The sequence below is a fragment of the Bison bison genome, unplaced genomic scaffold, assembly GCF_000754665.1.
Source record: "Bison bison bison isolate TAMUID 2011002044 unplaced genomic scaffold, Bison_UMD1.0 scf7180017864362, whole genome shotgun sequence".
In the NCBI taxonomy this organism is placed as follows: Eukaryota; Metazoa; Chordata; class Mammalia; order Artiodactyla; family Bovidae; genus Bison; species Bison bison.
In genome coordinates this window covers 4,275,889-4,293,898 of record NW_011494934.1, presented here as the reverse complement: position 1 = coordinate 4,293,898, position 18,010 = coordinate 4,275,889, and the positions used below count along the sequence as shown (strand labels likewise).

At 41.1% G+C, this 18,010-nt stretch overlaps 1 protein-coding gene across 1 annotated transcript in view; it reads right to left on the bottom strand.

Moving 5' to 3' along the window:
* Window positions 1–18,010, bottom strand: part of IMPG1 (interphotoreceptor matrix proteoglycan 1) — a 157,049-nt gene that overhangs the window by 83,149 nt on the left and 55,890 nt on the right. Inside the window, 5 exon segments of the mRNA XM_010855251.1 lie at window positions 6,146–6,224; window positions 7,208–7,284; window positions 9,449–9,696; window positions 11,090–11,110; window positions 15,489–15,547. Of these exon segments, the coding sequence (XP_010853553.1) occupies window positions 6,146–6,224; window positions 7,208–7,284; window positions 9,449–9,696; window positions 11,090–11,110; window positions 15,489–15,547 (484 nt within the window).

Sequence of the window (18,010 nt, the reverse complement as noted above, 5' to 3'; positions counted from 1 at the left end):
TGACTGCAGCCATGAAATTAAAAGATGCTTACTCTTTGGAAGGAAAGTTATGACCAGCCTAGATAGCATATTCAAAAGCAGAGACATTACTTTTCCAACAAAGGTTCGTCTAGTCAAGGCTATGGTTTTTCCTGTGGTCATATATGGATGTGAGAGTTGGACTGTGAAGAAAGCTGAGTGCCGAAGAACTGATGCTTTTGAAGTGTGGTGTTGGAGAAGACTCTTGAGAGTCCCTTGGACTGCAAGGAGATCCAACCAGTCCATTCTAAAGGGGATCAGTCCTGGGTGTGTTCTTTGGAAGGAATGACGCTGAAGTTGAAACTCCAGTACTTTGGCCACCTCATGTGAAGAGTTGACTCATTGGAAAAGACTCTGATTTTGGGAGGGATTGGGGGCAGGAGGACAAGGGGACGACAAAGGATGAGATGGCTGGATGGCATCACTGACTCGATGGACGTGAGTCTGGGTGAACTCCGGGAGTTGGGTGACGTACAGGGAGGCCTGGCGTGCTGCGATTCATGGGGTCACAAAGAGTCGGACACGACTGAGCGACTGAACTGAACTGAGCAACTTCACTCACTCAATCCCCTATTGGTTCTGTTTCTCTGGAGAATCCAGTCTAATATAAGGTAATAAAAGGCAAAACAATGTCCAATATAAAATAGCTCTGCCTAAAGTTTTCTTTTTCACCTTTAAAATATTGCAAATTATTGAGAGATTTGGCTTTCATCTTAAAAGTCATTCTAGCAAGTGAAAAACTCTGGTATTTGGGAGAACACTAAAGAGCTTCTTTTCTGATAGTTGAGGTCATCATTCTAATGAGTGAAAAGGAAAATGTATTGCTGCCTACACACCCCTACACCAAACCAAACCCAAACCAAAGCAAAACACACACAATTTTTATCCTAATGATTTGATACTACTTTTGAATGTGTTAGATGTATGTTATATGGAGAAGAGTATGTTGAGTTATTCTATAGGTATATGACTTATATTTATGAAGTAGGTGTGATCTTAACAGACAACTGGCTCTGCAAGAAAGAAAGGGATACCCTAAAAAAGTAAAAATAGAAGACCGCAGAATTTCAGGCAAATAGATACCAATTTATTTAGAGCTCCAGAGGCACATTTTGCAAGTACTTTATCTCAAAGGATTAACCATTATATTAAACTACTTCAGTTGAGAGCTTTCTATGAGTACTTGACTGAAATTTTAATAGCTTAGTGGGTGTTTGGTGACACTGACCTTAAACATTTTCCAGGCTGGATTTATCTTAGTGATGCCAATGTGCAGGGCTGTGGAGTCTGGCTGTCAGCTACCTGTGCTGGGGAAAGAGCCAGAATTTTATGAGGAAGGGAAGCCTTGGTCCTGCCTAGAGCTGCTCTTTGTTCCACGACCAGCTCTGTTCTACATAAATGTCCTTTTTTATCAGGGAGGTTTTCTAATTGGGGTCTTCATTGGTCATTGAAATATGTCTTTTCTATCCCTGGTTGGGCTCATTTTGAAAGTGTATGGATCTCCCATTCATTGGCAACACAGCATATTTGTTGTCTAAGCCCAGGCCAGCAAATATAGTGCTTCTTGGTCAATACTAATCAAAAGCTCAGTTTTGAGCATAATTTTTTTTATTTTATTTTATAGAACATTGGCTGAAGATTATGTAGTATAGTCATTCCTATGGATATTCTAAACTCAATCCTTGAGTTAGGGCAGTCGGTCAGCACCTGACCTCTCATGGAACTGCTGTCGTGAACTGGGCTTGGTAATTGGCTATGCCTTTCCTAGAAAGTGAACGCTTTCTAGGAAATATCTGACAGCAAGTTTATGCTGTAGGGAAGCTGATGCAGACAGGACACGGTTCACTGTAACCCAGATGCTCCTCCTTAAAAGGACCTGTAGGAGAAAATTTTTCTCCTAAGCAATTACCATGCTGTAAGCACACAGATTCCAAATTGTGTGTAATTGCATTGTCCTCACTGTACAGTCTGCCAAGAATCTCAAAGCCAAATTCATGAACCACCTAAAGCACACAAAGACCTTTCTGATGTTTATTTTGCATACAATTTTCTCTACAGAATCATGTGACTTTAAAAAAAATATTATTGGGGTGAAACATAGCGTGAAGCTTGACATTTTAAAGTGGATGCTTCAACAAATAAGATCATCTAAAAAACAGAAACAGATTCACAAACACAGATGACAGACTTGTGTTTGTCAAGGGGGGAGGGGTGTCGATTAAGATTGGCAGATGCAAACTATTATATACAGAGTGGATAAACCGTAAGGTTGTACTGTATAGCACAGGGAATTATATTCAATACTCTATGATACGTCATAATGGAAAAGAGTATGGAAAAGAATGCAAATATGTGTTAACTGATCACTTTGCTGCACAGCAGAAATTAACACAACCCTGTCAATCAACTATACCTCAATAAAATCAAATTTTAAAAAATGGTTCAAATTGTAAAATGTCAAATATACAAAAGATGGGATGACGCTATTCCACTAAATATTGTCTTAATTCTGTTATTCTAAAGTTATTCGTTAGTTGTAAATATCTGATGACTTAAAAAAATAAATGATTCAGTAATTGTGAGGAAAATTCACAATATAGTGTAACCATCACCTCTGTCTTGTTCCCAAACATTTTACTACTGTAAAAGTATCATCTGACCTAGCTTTGTTTCATCTTTTCTTCCATTTTCTTTCAATTCTTTAAAAACAAAACCTTACTGTGTTTCATATATGTCTGTAAACAATCATTATCTTTTTGGGGGAATGATGCAGCATTTTAATTAAAAGATTATTGATAAAACCTAAGAAACAAGAATGACTCATTTGTGGAAGACGAATGAAGGAGTTTCAAGAAGGCAGCATCAGCAGGAACTCAAGCCAGCAGCGTCAAGTAAAATGAAGATGGAAATGAAGCTGCTAAATTGAAAACGAAATCTGTGATTTTTGTGAAAATTGTGTCCCTGTAATGTGTGAAACCTTGTGAAAACTGTGGTGATTAGGAGGTAAGATTAGGAGGTGAAGACTTACAAGCCTAGACTACTAAAACAATGACAGTGTAGTGAAATAGAAAAAGAAAAGGCTGTGAGTGGAGGGCAAACAAGATTGAAAGGACATAGTATTTTAAATGATGGGGCTACTTAAGCCAAGCATATGGATGGTCCTGGCTTTGTGACCAGCTATGATGTGACTGAAGCGACTTAGCAGCAGCAGCAGCAGCATGATATGACCTCGAGCAAGGCACTTCCCATCTCTAGCTTTGGTTTTCTTACTGTGAAACATAAAGTTTAACTGGACTATGTCTAAGAGTCCTTCCAGCTTTAGTGTTCTATGATATATTTATGAATGGAAGGAATGTATAATAAAATGAAAACGGTAATGCAATTCTGAAAATACAATAATACTTTCATCATAGATATACTATCATTTTAGTTAATATATCTGAAATGCTGATCTTATAATAAAGCTTTTATTATATCATAATGAAGGAAAGGGATTCAGTGAGAACTTTATATCCCTCATGTCATCAAAATTTGGTTTGTTTTATCCAACCAACTTTTAAGTAATTCAAAAGTCAAAGTAGTGGTTGATGTGGATTGTGGCTGATTATCAATAGCCATAAATGCTTTGTTACTTTTTCCATCAAGAGACAAGATCTATGTTCCCTCCTCTTTAAACAAAATGGCTGCCTAACCATCGGTATGTGAGGAAGTGACACTGTTTCTGGGCCCTGAGGAGATTGGCACCTTCAACTTTTTTTCTCTTGTGGTAATGACTCTTTGAAACCAGATGTCATGCTGGGAGGAAGCTCAAGCAGCCCCTCGAAGAGGGTACACAGAGAAGAAACGAGGACTCCAGCCAGTAGCTCTGGCTGAGCACTGACTTGCTAGCCATGAGTGAGCCCTCTTGAAAAAAGATCTTCAACACCAGTTGAGATAGTCTAGCTGATACAACATGGGGCAGAGAAGAGCTGTCCCTACTGATTCCTGCCCAAATTTCAGAGTTATGGGCAAAATAAATGGTTGTTAATTTAAGACACTAACTTCAGGGGTGATTTATAATGCAGAAATAGATAACTGTATCATGTGGTTAACATGCATTCATGTTATTCATTACATGCATTACATGTAATCATGTAAACCAAATATGATCTGTATAGGTGGTTCTGCAATCATGGTATATATGTTTTTGGGAAAAACTTTGTATACAATAAAATTACATACTAATTTCACACAAGGTTTATGAGGAAAATAGAAATGAGATAGACCACTCAAACCTGTAGAAGTTTGCAAAGAGCCCTAACTACAATGGTAAAACTCCTGTAAAAATACCAACAATGACAATCTTCCCTGGCATTTTCACTTAGAATCACAGATCATACTTATCAGCCTCATATTCTGAGGTTCCATGTTTCCTTAAAGGCATTTTTATTTAGAGCTTCACCAGAGAGCTGTATAAAGTGGGAAGCATAGAGATTCCTAAGAGGCTTCCCTGGGGGTTCAGTTGGTAAAAGAGTCTGCCTGCAATGCAGGAGACCTGGGTTCGGTCCCGGGTCGGGAAGATCCCCTGGAGAAAGAATGGCAACCCACTCCAGTATTCTTGCCTGGAGAATCCCATGGACAGAGGAGACTGGTGGGCTACAGTCCATGGAGTCACAAAGAATCGGACAAGACTGAGTAACTAACTTTCACTTTCAAAGCCATTATATCCACTATTTTTTGCACTAAAAAAGGACTCTTCTGCAGAATATTGATATTTGTTTTCCTAAAGTCTTCATATATTGGTAAAGATTTCCTCTTAAATTATGAGAAAACTTGACCCCATAGCCTCAAAATTAAACATTCTTGAAAATTCAGACGTGAACTCGAAGCTTCAAAAAACTAAAGATAGAATTACTATATGATCTAGTAATCCTAATCCTGGGCATATGTCCAGACAAAACTGTAATTCAAAAAGATACAGGCATCTCAATGTTCATAGCATCACTGTTCACAATAGCCAAGACATGGAAACAACCTAAACGTGTTGACAGATGAATGGATAAAGATGTGGTATAGATAAATGATGGAACACTACTCAGCTATAGAACAGAATGAAACAATACCACTTTCAGCAGCATGAATGGAACTAGAGATTATCATACGAATTGAAGTTAGTCAGAAAGAGAAAGACAAGTACCATATGATATCACTTATACGTGGACTCTAAAATAAGACACAAATGAAACACCTATAAAACAGAAATAGACCCACAAATATAGAGAACAGGCTCATGGTTGCCAAGAGGGTGGGTGTTCAGGGAGGGTTGGGAACTCGAGTTTAGCACATGCAAACCCTTATATACAGGATGAATAAAGAATAAGATCCCTACTGTATAGCACAGGGAACTATATTCAATATCCTGTGAGAAACCATAATGGAAAAAATCTGAAAAACATGTGTACATATGTATGACTGAATCACTTTCTTATATAGCAGAAATTAAGACAACATGGCAAATCAACTGTACTTCAATTTAAGAAAAATTACTGAAAAAGTAAAAAATATTAAAAAAAGTGAACCAGGAGGATTTCAGTATTTACTGACATCCTTATAGATCAATTACACATGTGGTAACTGGCAGTAAAGAAACACACATGGAAGAACAGACAGTATCCATGGCAACCTGTATATGGTGAACAGGAATATAAACACTGACTGTAAGGGCCCCGACCTCTGTCGCCACAGCCCTTTGCCGTGGATGCGGGCTTTAGGACCTACCTTGTCCTGACAAGCTCTCAGCTTTGAAGCCCAGCAGAGACAGCTGTTCTGTGTGGGCAGTTGGTGCTGCTTTGGTTTCAGCTTCTTTCACCAGATCTGTCGGGAAAGGGCTTTCAGTGTTCTCTGTGGGACTGGGGCCGAGAGCTGAGGAAAGGAGGCTGAGGGTGATCGCCTCGTCAGAAGAAGGAGTTCAGTGGATGGCTCTCCTCTTGGAAATGCTGTGGGGACCTAACCCTCTCCTGGGCTGAGGAGGACTTTAATCACTGGACTTTGAAGCAGTGCCGTAGATATATTCCTCAGCGAGGATGTTGTCCTCTAACGTAGACCCTACGGGAAGGGTCTATGACTCTAGAACATAGACTCTACTCACCAGGTGGACTGTGTCCTGCTCTGTCCACTGTCTCCAGCCTCGGTTGACCAAGAGGAAGTTCTGGACTCAGAGTAGCATCCTGAAGAAGGATTTAGAGACAGCTGTTGACAAGGGACATTGCTCTGTATCTGAGAAGGGCTATGCTCTGTATTTTTTCTTTTCAATTAAATTTAAACAAATCATTTTGTAGTTGACTTGAATCTACTGTGGATTCTGATATAGGTTCTGATATAGAAACAAGTCCTGAAAGGAAAAGATGCATTGATACAGTAGCAGAATACAATCTCTCGGCTAACTGAGTCTGCCTGTGTAGGGTTGACTTATAACTGAAATACTTTGAAACATGCGTCAATCATGTTTGAACTTATGAATTCTTTCATTAAAAAATGGAATAGAGCTTAGTCAGCACTTTGAGTTATGCACCCCCAGTGACAACTTTTAGTGTAAATTAAATGAACACACCTTTAAATGAAATACAAAAATTATTACTGAATTCATAACTTTGTACTTCCCAAGACATTAATTTATGCTTGCAACCCCCCCATAAATATATAGAGACCTTAAGACTTAAAAACAAATGCATTTTTATGCTTGTATTTGTGTCAGAAAGTCAAAATCAAATAATACATTCTACTGTAAGTATTCTTTTTCACTTCACGAACACATAATTTGTTTTATCAAAAAAGGCAAATTCTGATTCTAATTGGAACAAAGCTCTAACTATGTTGAAGAAAACTTTGAATTTAACAATATTTGAAATGCAAGTTGTATTACGTCTTATTAATACAGACACTGAAAGTGGGTAAGCAAGTACTACCTGTAAAACACAGAAAATAATTATATTTATTGGATTATTTTTATTGGAGTATAGCGATTTAAAATGTTGTGTTAGTTTCAGATGTACTAAGTGACTCAGTTATATGTATACATGTATTCATTCTTTTTCAGATTCAATTGGCACTGCAGAGGGGATCTTGCTCTGTTCAGTCCTTAGGCTGTTTTTTTCTGATGGAAGTTTGGAGGCTTTGTTCCTATTTGAAGGACAAAGGATAACAAACTCACCTTTGTGATATCAGTGAGGAGAGTGGGCAGCACCAACTGGGTGTCAGGATCCAGGCTTGGCAATGACCCAACAATTTCTGTGGGTGAAAAAAAAATCACAAGGGTTCAACGTCCCCACTGCCCATTTTTTTTTTTTTTTTTTTTGTGGTTGGGGCAGTAAAACAGTGAGGGTTGTAAAATGTGGCAAAAGCCAGTGCTTAAGGAGGGTACAACAAATAATCAAGAAATCAGCATCAGATGCATTGGTGGTCATTGATCCTTTAGGAGCTACCGAAGGACGGTTGCAGGAAGTGCATTGTGCAAGTCTATGTGATAGAACAATTATTAAGGTGGTTTTCAAGGTCTTTAGTTGTACACATTTGGACCAAGCAGGCAGGCTCACTGGCTAGGCCAGTGGGAACAAAAATATTGCTAAGCTGACAAAGAAAGGAATGTCTAGAATAAATACTGGAACCAAGGACCATTTGTGAGTCCTTGCTTGCTTCCACCCTGAAGCTGGATTTTCAGATTATCCCAAAGGATTTAACCAAGAGACCAACCCAGAGTATCAGGTGGCCTCAGAGATGAACCTGAAGTTTTTCACTGAACTAGAAATTCAAAAGTGAACCAAGAGGACTTTAATGCTTGCTGACATCTTTACTGACATGCCCTCTATCTAATCCCAAGAGATCTTTGTAAAGTTCTCCAGAGTTGAGTTTAACTATCTAAACTACAGAAACAGAACTGACAGAGAATGCCAGTTTCGCGCCAGGTCACACTAAAATGACATTTCCAGTGCTCATCTATTATGCCTGGAGCACCGGGAATTGTGAAGAGTTGCAGGCTCCTGGGTCCCTCCAGGCACCCTCTGAGGGTCCTGCTTCCCTGCTGACTTCTTTAGATCTATACACTCTTCTCTCTCCACAACTCTCCGCCCTGGGAAGTTGACTTATATGAACCATATCAGTGGTTCCTTGCTCCCTGTCTTTGGGATGGCTTAGATGAGGGGTCCTCAATCCTCAGTCCAAGGCCTGATAGGGACTGGGCCGCACAGCAGAAGGTGAATGGTGGGTGAAGGAGCAAAGCTTCATTTGCCACTCCCGCATGGCTCCCCACCACTGCATTACTGCTGAATCATTCCCTTTCCCCTTCATCTGTCTTCCATAAAACCGGTCCCTGGTGCCCAAAAGGTTGGGGACTGCTGGTTAGATCAGGCCTAGAGGTGGTGGCGGGGCCTTACTGCTTCCAGCCCCAGCGAACTGTTCTAGTCCTCTGGGCATAGAGTGCATGTCCAGTCGTGTCTGACTCTTTGTGACCCTGTGGACTGTAACCCATCAGGCTCCTCTTGTCCATGGAATTTTCCAGGCAAGAATACTGGAGCGGGTTGCCATTTCCTTTTCTACCTCTGGGCGTTAGGGAAACCTTTATAAATAGTCCCTTTATCAAACCCTTCTCAAATTATTCTAATTTGAATGTGCCATCTGTTTCCTCCTGGACCCTGACCAATTTACTAGATGAGGGAATCTGGGTTGTGCCAAGGGAATACAACCCAGGTTCTTCTCTCCACCTCGACTTGGTGGGTGACTTGTTGAGCTGGATGGAGCTATAGCTGTCGGCTTCCCTAGAGCTATTTATGGCATGAAGTGGTCATGAAAGCTTTATCAATTGAGACCCTGGGGACAGTGAGGAAAGACAGAAATGATACCTTCCAGAGTCACAGTTGGACCGTAAGGAAGGCAGAGTGCAGAATTGATGCCTTCAAACTATGGTGTGGGAGAAGACTCTTCAGAGTCCCTTGGACAGCAAGGAGATCAAACCAGTGAATCCTAAAGGAAATCAACCCTGAATACTCATTGGAAGGACTGATGCTGAAGCTCCAATACTTTGGCTACCTGATGCGAACAGCTGACTCATTGGAAAAGACCCTGATGCTGGGAAAGATTGAAGGCAAAAGGAGAAGAGGATGACAGAGGATGAGATGGTGGGATGGCATCACTGACGCAATGGACACAAACTTGGGAAGACTCTGGGAAATAGTGGGGGACAGGGAGGCCTGGTGTGCTGTTATCCATGGGGTCGAAAAGAGTTGGGCATGACTTAGCAACTGAAAATAGCAAAACAACAAAACAAAAAAGCAATGAAAGTCACAGAAATGATCGACTCTACAGGACCCATTAAAATATCAGTGACCAGGAGACATTCATGCCTCCTTATCTCTATCAGAATGAGGATAATCCCAGAGCTATGAAATCACCCACTGACCGTCAGTGAACTGAATTGTCCCCACATCCAAGGACTGGTCTTCCTCCAGGGCTCTGCTGATCAGCTTCCTGAGCTCTGAAGCTGTGGGATAGAGTTCTCTTTGCTTCTCTTCCTCCGTCGTTCCACGAGGGTCTCCTTCACTTTCAATTTTGTTGGAATCAAGTGACAGAGGGTCACTGGCAGGGCTTTTTGCTTCTGCCTTGCCTTTCTTAAAGATGGCTGTAAGTTGCATCTCTGTGGAGCTTGTCCTGTAGACAGCAGGGGACACATTGCATCCAAAGCCATTGTTACATGCCTTGTAAAGAGAATCACTATGCTGCTACAAAGCTTCAGGACAGCTTCAACCTCTTTCCTGATGGGCTCTTAATGAATATCACACTTGAAACTAATTTCAGTGTTTATCAGGAACACTGATAAGTGTTTATCCTACTGTATTTGAAAGGTAGGAAAGAATTAATGTGTATTTTAGCTCTGAAATAGATTGTTATGATAAGACTTAAATCCAGCTTGAAGAGGGACTGCTAACTGGATCAAGGGGCCATAGATTTTCACGTCAGGTCTTTGTGAAAAAGTGTTAATTGCCAAGAGTTGCTGGTGTTGATCAGTGTTTTTCATGGCCAGTCAGTAGGAAGGATGAATTGTCTTTTTTCTCTACAAGTAGCCTCCTTTAGGAAGGTCTGTGAAATAGAAGTAGGATAGAGCAATAGGGCAATAATGTTTAAGTGTTGTAACCAAGTCAAAGCTTCGGTTCTCAAGGCTATTTCCTTCCTGTTTTTTTCAAGAAGCATTTTTTAATTAAAAAAATACAACTCTATATTAAACATAATTTTGTCTTCCCTCAAGTTGCTTTTAAAATAACATCTTGGAAGGAAGATGTGAGAAAAGAGAAAGGGAAGTAGTTCATGATTAACTGTATTTATTCTCATATTTATTGATTCAATGCCCTTATGCATTTATAAATGAAATAGGATTCTCTCTACCTCTGTTGTCTAGGACCAGATTTCATCTCTTTGTTTACGCCATAAATTCACACAGAGGGATACAAAAATGTTTTAAAGGCCACAGGAGCCAATAATGTGTATTCTCAGCAGTTCTTCAGGCCACATGATTAGTCAAAGTCTACATTTGGTTATTTCACCAATTACAGGAGCCAAGCTGGATGCCTATTACTGAGCTCTCTAAGGTATAGTGGGCCCTTTGCCCAGTCACGCTGACCTTGGAGCCAAGGGGCAAATCAGTTTCTCTGCTTTATTCCAGACCTAAATATGTTGCATGCATGAGTGTGCAACCAGACTGACAACTTCCCATCACAAATGACATTTAGGAAATTGTTGAGACATACTTGCATTGCAGATAGGTGTTTTTATGTTTTTCTTTTGAAAAGCTTTTGAGTTTTATAGAAGACACTTCCACTGATAAAGTCACCTTTTACCTGTGTATCTCATGTAGTGATCTTGATTCAAGAATTCTTTTTTACTACTGACCAATTGATCAGTTACTCCCATTAGACTAAGTCACCAATAGTCAATGACTTATCCAGATTTTATATGTAAAAGTGATCTCTAAGAGATTAACATATAAATGTGTCTATGTGGGGGATGTACTATATTTCAAAACAGTAGGAAAAAAAGTTCAAATTACCCGTCTCTTTCTTTCTTTGGTCTTCATTTCATCATGCACAATGGAAACATGGAAAGGAGAAAGAATTTTCAAGAAATTTACTGAGGCATTCAATGAATCAATTCATATACATATTACATTGTCTCTCATGTTGGTTCAGAGCTTTGAAGGAAATATATAAACTGCCGTCAGAATCTGGATGGAAATTTTGAGAATCATATGAATCTCAGGAAGTAAACATTATTCTATGATGCCTCTTATTAGAATTTGAGCCCTAATTCAAAGATTATGCATCCTTAAACTCTTTGATTTCCTTATATTCCTTTTATAGAGGTTGCAAATATATTCTATAGCTCTGAGGTTTTCAGGGCTACTAGTACCAGGAAGTTTTTTTTTTTTAAATATTTTGTAAATGGATTTCTCATCCTCTGTATGGCATTATATTGTTAGTTTATTCCCGAAGATAATTTATTTGAGCTTGACACTGGAACTGGAGTTTTGTTGACTGATTGTTTTTTGAATTGGTTTCATCAGTAAGACTTAAGGGGGATGGTACAATCTACCATGCAACAGGGTGCAGGAAAAACAAATACCTGTTTACAGAGAGGGTGGTTTGTTGGAGGCAGTTTAGGAGCATCCTCATTTAATCTTTGCAACAGCAACTCCTATTTCATAAGTAAGGGAAGATGCAGAGAGAGGGAAAGCTATCATTTGGAAAGTGGCAGAACTGGTATTCAAACCCTGGCCATAAATCTGGGTTCATTTTGCAATGTTTGTGCCAGAAAGGTCATTTGGTCACCAGATTGAAAAAAACATTCTGGACTTCTCTGGGCATATATGTGAATTTAGTTCAGAAGCTACATTCAGTTTTCCCACTTTATGTCTCAAGTCCTGCTGCTGCTGCTGCTAAGTCACTTCAGTCATGTCCGACTCTGTGCGACCCTATAGATGGCAGCCCACCAGGCTCCCCCGTCCCTGGGATTCTCCAGGCAAGAATACTGGAATGGGTTGCCATTTCCTTCTCCAATGCATGAAAATGAAAAGTGAAAGTGAAGTTGCTCAGTCGTGTCCGACTCTTTGCGACCCCATGGACTGCAGCCCACCAGGCTCCTCCGTCCATGGGATTTTCCAGGCAAGAGTACTGGAGTGGGGTCCATCGCCTTCTCCAGTCTCACTCGCTAGTTGCTGACAAAGACACTCTACACACGTTATGGGATTTGCATTGCTGCTCTTTCTGCCTGGATCACAAAGTCATTCACTGTCATTCTTTGATGTAACATGACTGAAACGGCCTCTGCTTCTACTGCTAGACATTTATTCAGGGCTTGTCTCTTGCTTGTTTTCAGCAATAGTTTTCAATCCGTGAAGCTCTGGAGAAAGACCGAGCTTCCTGGGCCAAGACCCTAATCCTATTAACTTCACAGAATTGTTTTGTTGAGATGCAATTGTCATAAAACAAACTACACATGTTGCACATGTACAGTCTGATAAATTTCATATATACACCCATGAAACCATCACTACAATCAAATTCATACCCCCAAAAGTTTACTGATGGCTGTTTATAATCTTCCCCTTCTTCCCCTGTTTATAATCCCTCTCTGTCTCCCCCTCCTTAAGGAACAACTGAGCTGCTTTCTCTCACTGTAGACTAGTTTGCATTGTGTGTGCTTGCATGCTAAGTCGATCCCGTCACGTCCAACTCTGTGCGACCCAATGGACTGTAGCCGGCCAGGCTCCTCTCTCTGTGGGATTCTCCAGGCAAGAATACTGGAGTGGGTTGCCAGGCCCTCCTTCAGGGGCTCTCCTCAACTCAGGGATGGAATCCGAGTCTTTTCCGTCTCCTGCACTGGCAGGCAAGTTCTTTACCACTAGTGCCACCTGGGAAGCCCTGCTTTTCATTATCTAGAGTTAAATGCAAATGGAAGTATACCATACTCCTTTTTTTTTTTTTTCCTGGCATCTTTCACTCAACATAATTATTTTGAAATAAATCCATGTTGTTGTGCATTCCAATAGTTTGTTCCTTTGCTAAGTAGAAGTCTGTGATAAGAATATACCACAGTTTGTTTATCTACAGTTCTGTTGAAGGACATTGGGGTTGTTTCCAGTTCTTGGCTAATACAATTAAGCTGCTGTGGGTATTTGTGTGTAAGTTTTTGAAGGAGTATACCCTCTAACTGGGCTTCCCTGGTAGCTCAGCTGGTAAAGGATCCACTTATAATGCAGGAGACGCCTGTTCGATTCCTGGGTTGGGAAGATCCCCTGGAGAAGGGGTAGGCTACCCACTCAGAGTGATCTTGGGCTTCCCTAGTGGCTCAGACAGTAAAGAATCTGCCTGCAATGCGTGTAGACCTGGGTTTGATCTCTGTGTTGGGAAGATCCCCTGGAGAGGGGCATGGCAGCCCGCTCCAATGTTCTTGCCTGGAGGATCCCCATGGAAAGAGGAGCCTAGTGGGCTGCAGTCCATGGGGTCGCAAAGAGTTGGACACGACCGAGCGACTAGGTACAGCATTTTCTAACTAGACTGAATGATTGTTACAGCAATATTTAAAGTGGAACTTTTACTGCTCCTCCTTATAATTATGGTAATAATAGGTGTTCTAATTACTTCCCAGTTGTGTTGAAAGAATCAAATGAGGTCACTGATCTAAACGTACTTGTTCAATTGTAGATCAGGTTTTCTACAATTGAGCTCACAAAAAGAGGGTACTTTGAGGCTCCTGCAGTTTTAGGTCTTCTGTAGGAGGATCTGGCTCCATGGAAAGCAATTTCCTTCCTAATAAGTTTGCTTTACAATATTCTGAGCATTGTTTTCATGGTTAAAAGTTTGCCACACTCATAAGCATATTATTTATTGTATTCAGAGGTCAAAATATTTTCTGGGAGCCTAATTCTATGCAACATAATGGAAATCATTGACAAAATGTGATCAAATTTACATTATAAGCATCCTCGACAGAAATAAGAATAAATTCTTACAGAGAAAAACACATGGGAAAGATGCATTTTCAAGGGATATGTCTTTACAATTTTTACTGTGCAAAATTTCATCACCTGACATTTTGGTCTTCTTTGTAAACAGTTATTTTTTTTTATTATTAGTTTTTCAATTTATTTAAAGGGTGGGGATAATGAGTATGTGAGCATTCACCAAGAGAATTCCTATCATTTCCGTCAGGTTTAAATTAAAAATTTGTCCTTTCACTGCAGTGATCTATCCAGAAGACCTTGTGTCTACACTAGTATCCTCCTATCACCTTTTATTCCCCTCCAATCCATCTGATTTCACATGGAGTACTGTGGAGCAGCATCTTAAAATTAAGGGAGAAAAACCAGTTTGCTTTGGTAAATGTTGGTTCACATCAACAGTTCCTTCCTTTGGAATTACACAAACCAGAGGTGCCTGATAGCTCGCGAGAAATAAATGGATGGACAGCCCCACACCTCACCCCCCACTGAAGCTCTTCTCTGTGAGTGTGGGACCCGCCCTACGGACCTTCTTGCTTTAAGACATCAGATGATGACGGGCTGGGAAGGACTTTGAGTGAGGTCTGTCCTCCCATTTTATACATCCCCCTCCATGCAAGGGATCTCATTCTGCTCACACCAGGGCTGTTGTATGCCCTGTGGCACAGTTTAAAAAAAAAACAAAACATATTATGATCCCACTTGTAAATGTTTTGAATGACGAGAACTTAAAGATGCAAAAAAATTCTTGCCCCAAATCCTGAACCCACATCAGACTGTTGAGATGCCTGCTTGACAGCAAACCCTACGAACATGATGGAAATCTGCTTCAGTGTGGCACTATTTTATTTCATGTCTTCTATTTAAAATTTCAATTTTTAAAATTTTGCATGGTAATACATTACTATGGTTCAGACATCTGAAAGATGTAAAAGTGCGGTCAGACATCAGAATGATAAAAAGGTACTTGCCTCCCCACCCCTGTCCACCCAATTCTCTTACCCCTTGGGTACCACTCTATTAGTTTCCCTGGTCTCCCCAGGGTCAAACTGATTTGCTTAAACAATGATGGTATTTAGCACTGGATAGGAGAACAGTCAATCAGAGAACAAGGTAACTAACTGTTATTATTTTGGGTCTGTCTTTGCTGAGGGATTTTCCTAAAAGGTTCTGTAGTGACATTGCCAAGGACAGAGGACAAGATCTTTGCAGGAAGCCATGTTTCTGACTCCAGAGGGAGGAAGGAGCAGCTCCTCTGTTATGCCTTAAAAATCACCTAGAGTCATGTTCTAATTAGACAAGTCCTTTATCTGAAATGTATTTAGATTTCAGGATTTGGTAGAGTTAAACAACTGGGGCATAAGGGACCTTAAAATCCTCATGACATCGCTTTTAAAAGAGGATAAAGAGATAGTAAATTTAAAAATTGCGAAGAGTCCAATTTTCTTACCTAAATCCTGACACATGGATCTCTTTGAATCCTGGAAGTTTCTTAAATATCTTTTGCATCTGCAGAGAGAAAAAAAGTTATGAAACCCTCTTTGGTTCTACTGGGTCAGATCTTACCTAACTGAAAAAGCCTAAACACTTTTGATGAATTAATGGGAAAAAAATGAAAATTGGACGAACGATTGAGGCCAAACTCTTTGTTCTCAGTTATTTCTGAAACCCAGAGGAAAGTGCTTTGCTATTCATTGAAAAGCTACTAATTGGGGGGTAGTTCTGAGCTGCTTTACTGGTTACCTTATATAAAATATGAAATAATTTAAGGTAGTATTATATGGAAGAAGGCTACAGTACTTTTAGTTATACGCACTGGGTGGTGGTTTAGTCTCTAAGTCGTGTTCAACTCTTCCAACCCCATAGCCTGCCAGGCTTCTCTGTCCATAGGATTCTCCAGGTGAGAATATTGGAGTGGGTTGCTATTTCCTCCTCCAGGGGATTTTTCCCACCCAGAAATCGAACCCAGGTCTCCTGCATTGCATGCAGTGTCATTACTGACTGAGTTATGAGGGAATCCCACACACTGAGTAATGATCATATTTTCTGAGCAACTAACACCCAGGGCTTCCCTCAGCTGGTAAGGAACCTGCCTGCAATGCAGGAGACCTGGGTTTGATCCCTGGGTTGGGAAAATCCCCTGGAGAAGGGAATGGCTAGCCACTCCAGTATTCTGGCCTGGAGAACTCCATGGACTGTATAGTCCATGGGTCGCAAAGAGTTGGGATGACTGAATTACTTTCACTTGGTCTTCTCTGGCGGTGGCTCAGATGGTAAAGAATCTACCCACAGTGTGGGAGAAGGAAATGGCAACCCACTCCAATATTCTTGCCTGGAGAGTTCCATGGACAGAGGAGCCTGGTGGGCTACAGTTCATGCGGTTGCAAAGAGTCAGACACGACTGAGCAACTAACGCACACATTATTGTTGGTGTTGTTCAGTCGCCAAGTTATGTCTGACCCTCTGTGACCCCATGAACTGCATCAGGCCAGGCCTCCCTGTCTGTCACCATCTCCCAGGGTTTGCCCCAACTCAAGTCCATTGTATCATATGATTTGGAAGATTCTGTGATGCTTAAAGGATTGTTAAAGTCAGACTGGCTGCTGTACCTAAATAAAATAGTAGAAGCATATAGTAGATTAGTGAATATAACAAAAAAGACACAGATGGCTAGAGACAGCAAACTAGAGATTACCAGTGGGGAGAAGAAAGGAGGAGGGGCAAGATAGGAGGATGGGGTTAAGTATAAATTATTGTCTATAACATAAGTTACAAGGATACACTGTACAATGCAGGGAATATAGCCAATGTTTTATAATAATGATAAATGGAATGGCACCTTTAAAAACTGTGGATCACTATACTGTCCACCTGTAACAAATAATAGTGTATAGCAACTATACTTCAATTGAAAGAATAAAAAAGAATGAGTAGAAAAACGGTAACAGCAGCTTCTAATCTTATTAGATTCACTCTTAGATTTACACGGACTTTACATTTTCTTCATTTGACCTTGTTAATGAGGCATATGATCAGAATGTTTTACAATTGCAGTACTCAGTGACTCCCTGACCCACAGCAGCCTTCTGTCTCTGGGTTCCCCCAGGAGGGATGCTGCTGCTGCTAAGTCGCTTCAGTCGTGTCTGACCCTGTTCGACCCCATAGACGGCAGCCTATCAGGCTCCCCTGTCCCTGGGATTCTCCAGGCAAGAACACGGGAGTGGGTTGCCATTTCCTTCTTCAATGCATGAAAGTGAGAAGTGAAAATGAAGTCGCTCAGTTGTGTCTGACTCTTAGCGACCCTATGCACTGCAGCCTACCAGGCTTCTCCATCCATGGGATTTTCCAGGCAAGAGTACTGGAGTGGGTCGCCATGAGATGGTCCTCGCCAAACTCAGCAGCATTCTCCATCCCTTCTCCACTGAGTCCCTGCTTTTCTTGGGTTCTTTTTCCACTCCTCTGGCCACTTTCTCAGTCGCCTTTGCTCCATCCTATTAATATTTCTGGCTTCACCCACTCCTTTAACTACTAGGATTCTGCAGGTCCGCATCCTCAGCCTCGCGTTGCACTCATGTTCCCATTTAGGCAGAAAGTTCGCCCTGTGCTCTGTGCTAGGCTCTTGGGACGCATCACCGTGCAGATGTGCCCTGGGCAGCTCACTAGTGGGAAAGCAGGGAGGCAACAGAGACCACGAGGAAGTGATAACAGTTTGTATCCAGGCGTGGGAGGGAGAGGAGGGCCAAAGGAGGGCTGGAGAGGTGAGCGGGACCTGCCCTGTCTGCCATCCTCTGTGCCCACTCCCCTCTACCTCTCATGGGGGATCTGGTTTGCTCCCACGGCTTCTATGATCACTTAAGAAACAGCTTCGAGTCCTTCACCTGCAGATCCCAACTTTGCCACTAACTAAATATGTCTGAACCAGAGTCAGCCTCATCCTTCCCGATCTGCCTGCCTTCCCCAGGCACCCTGGAT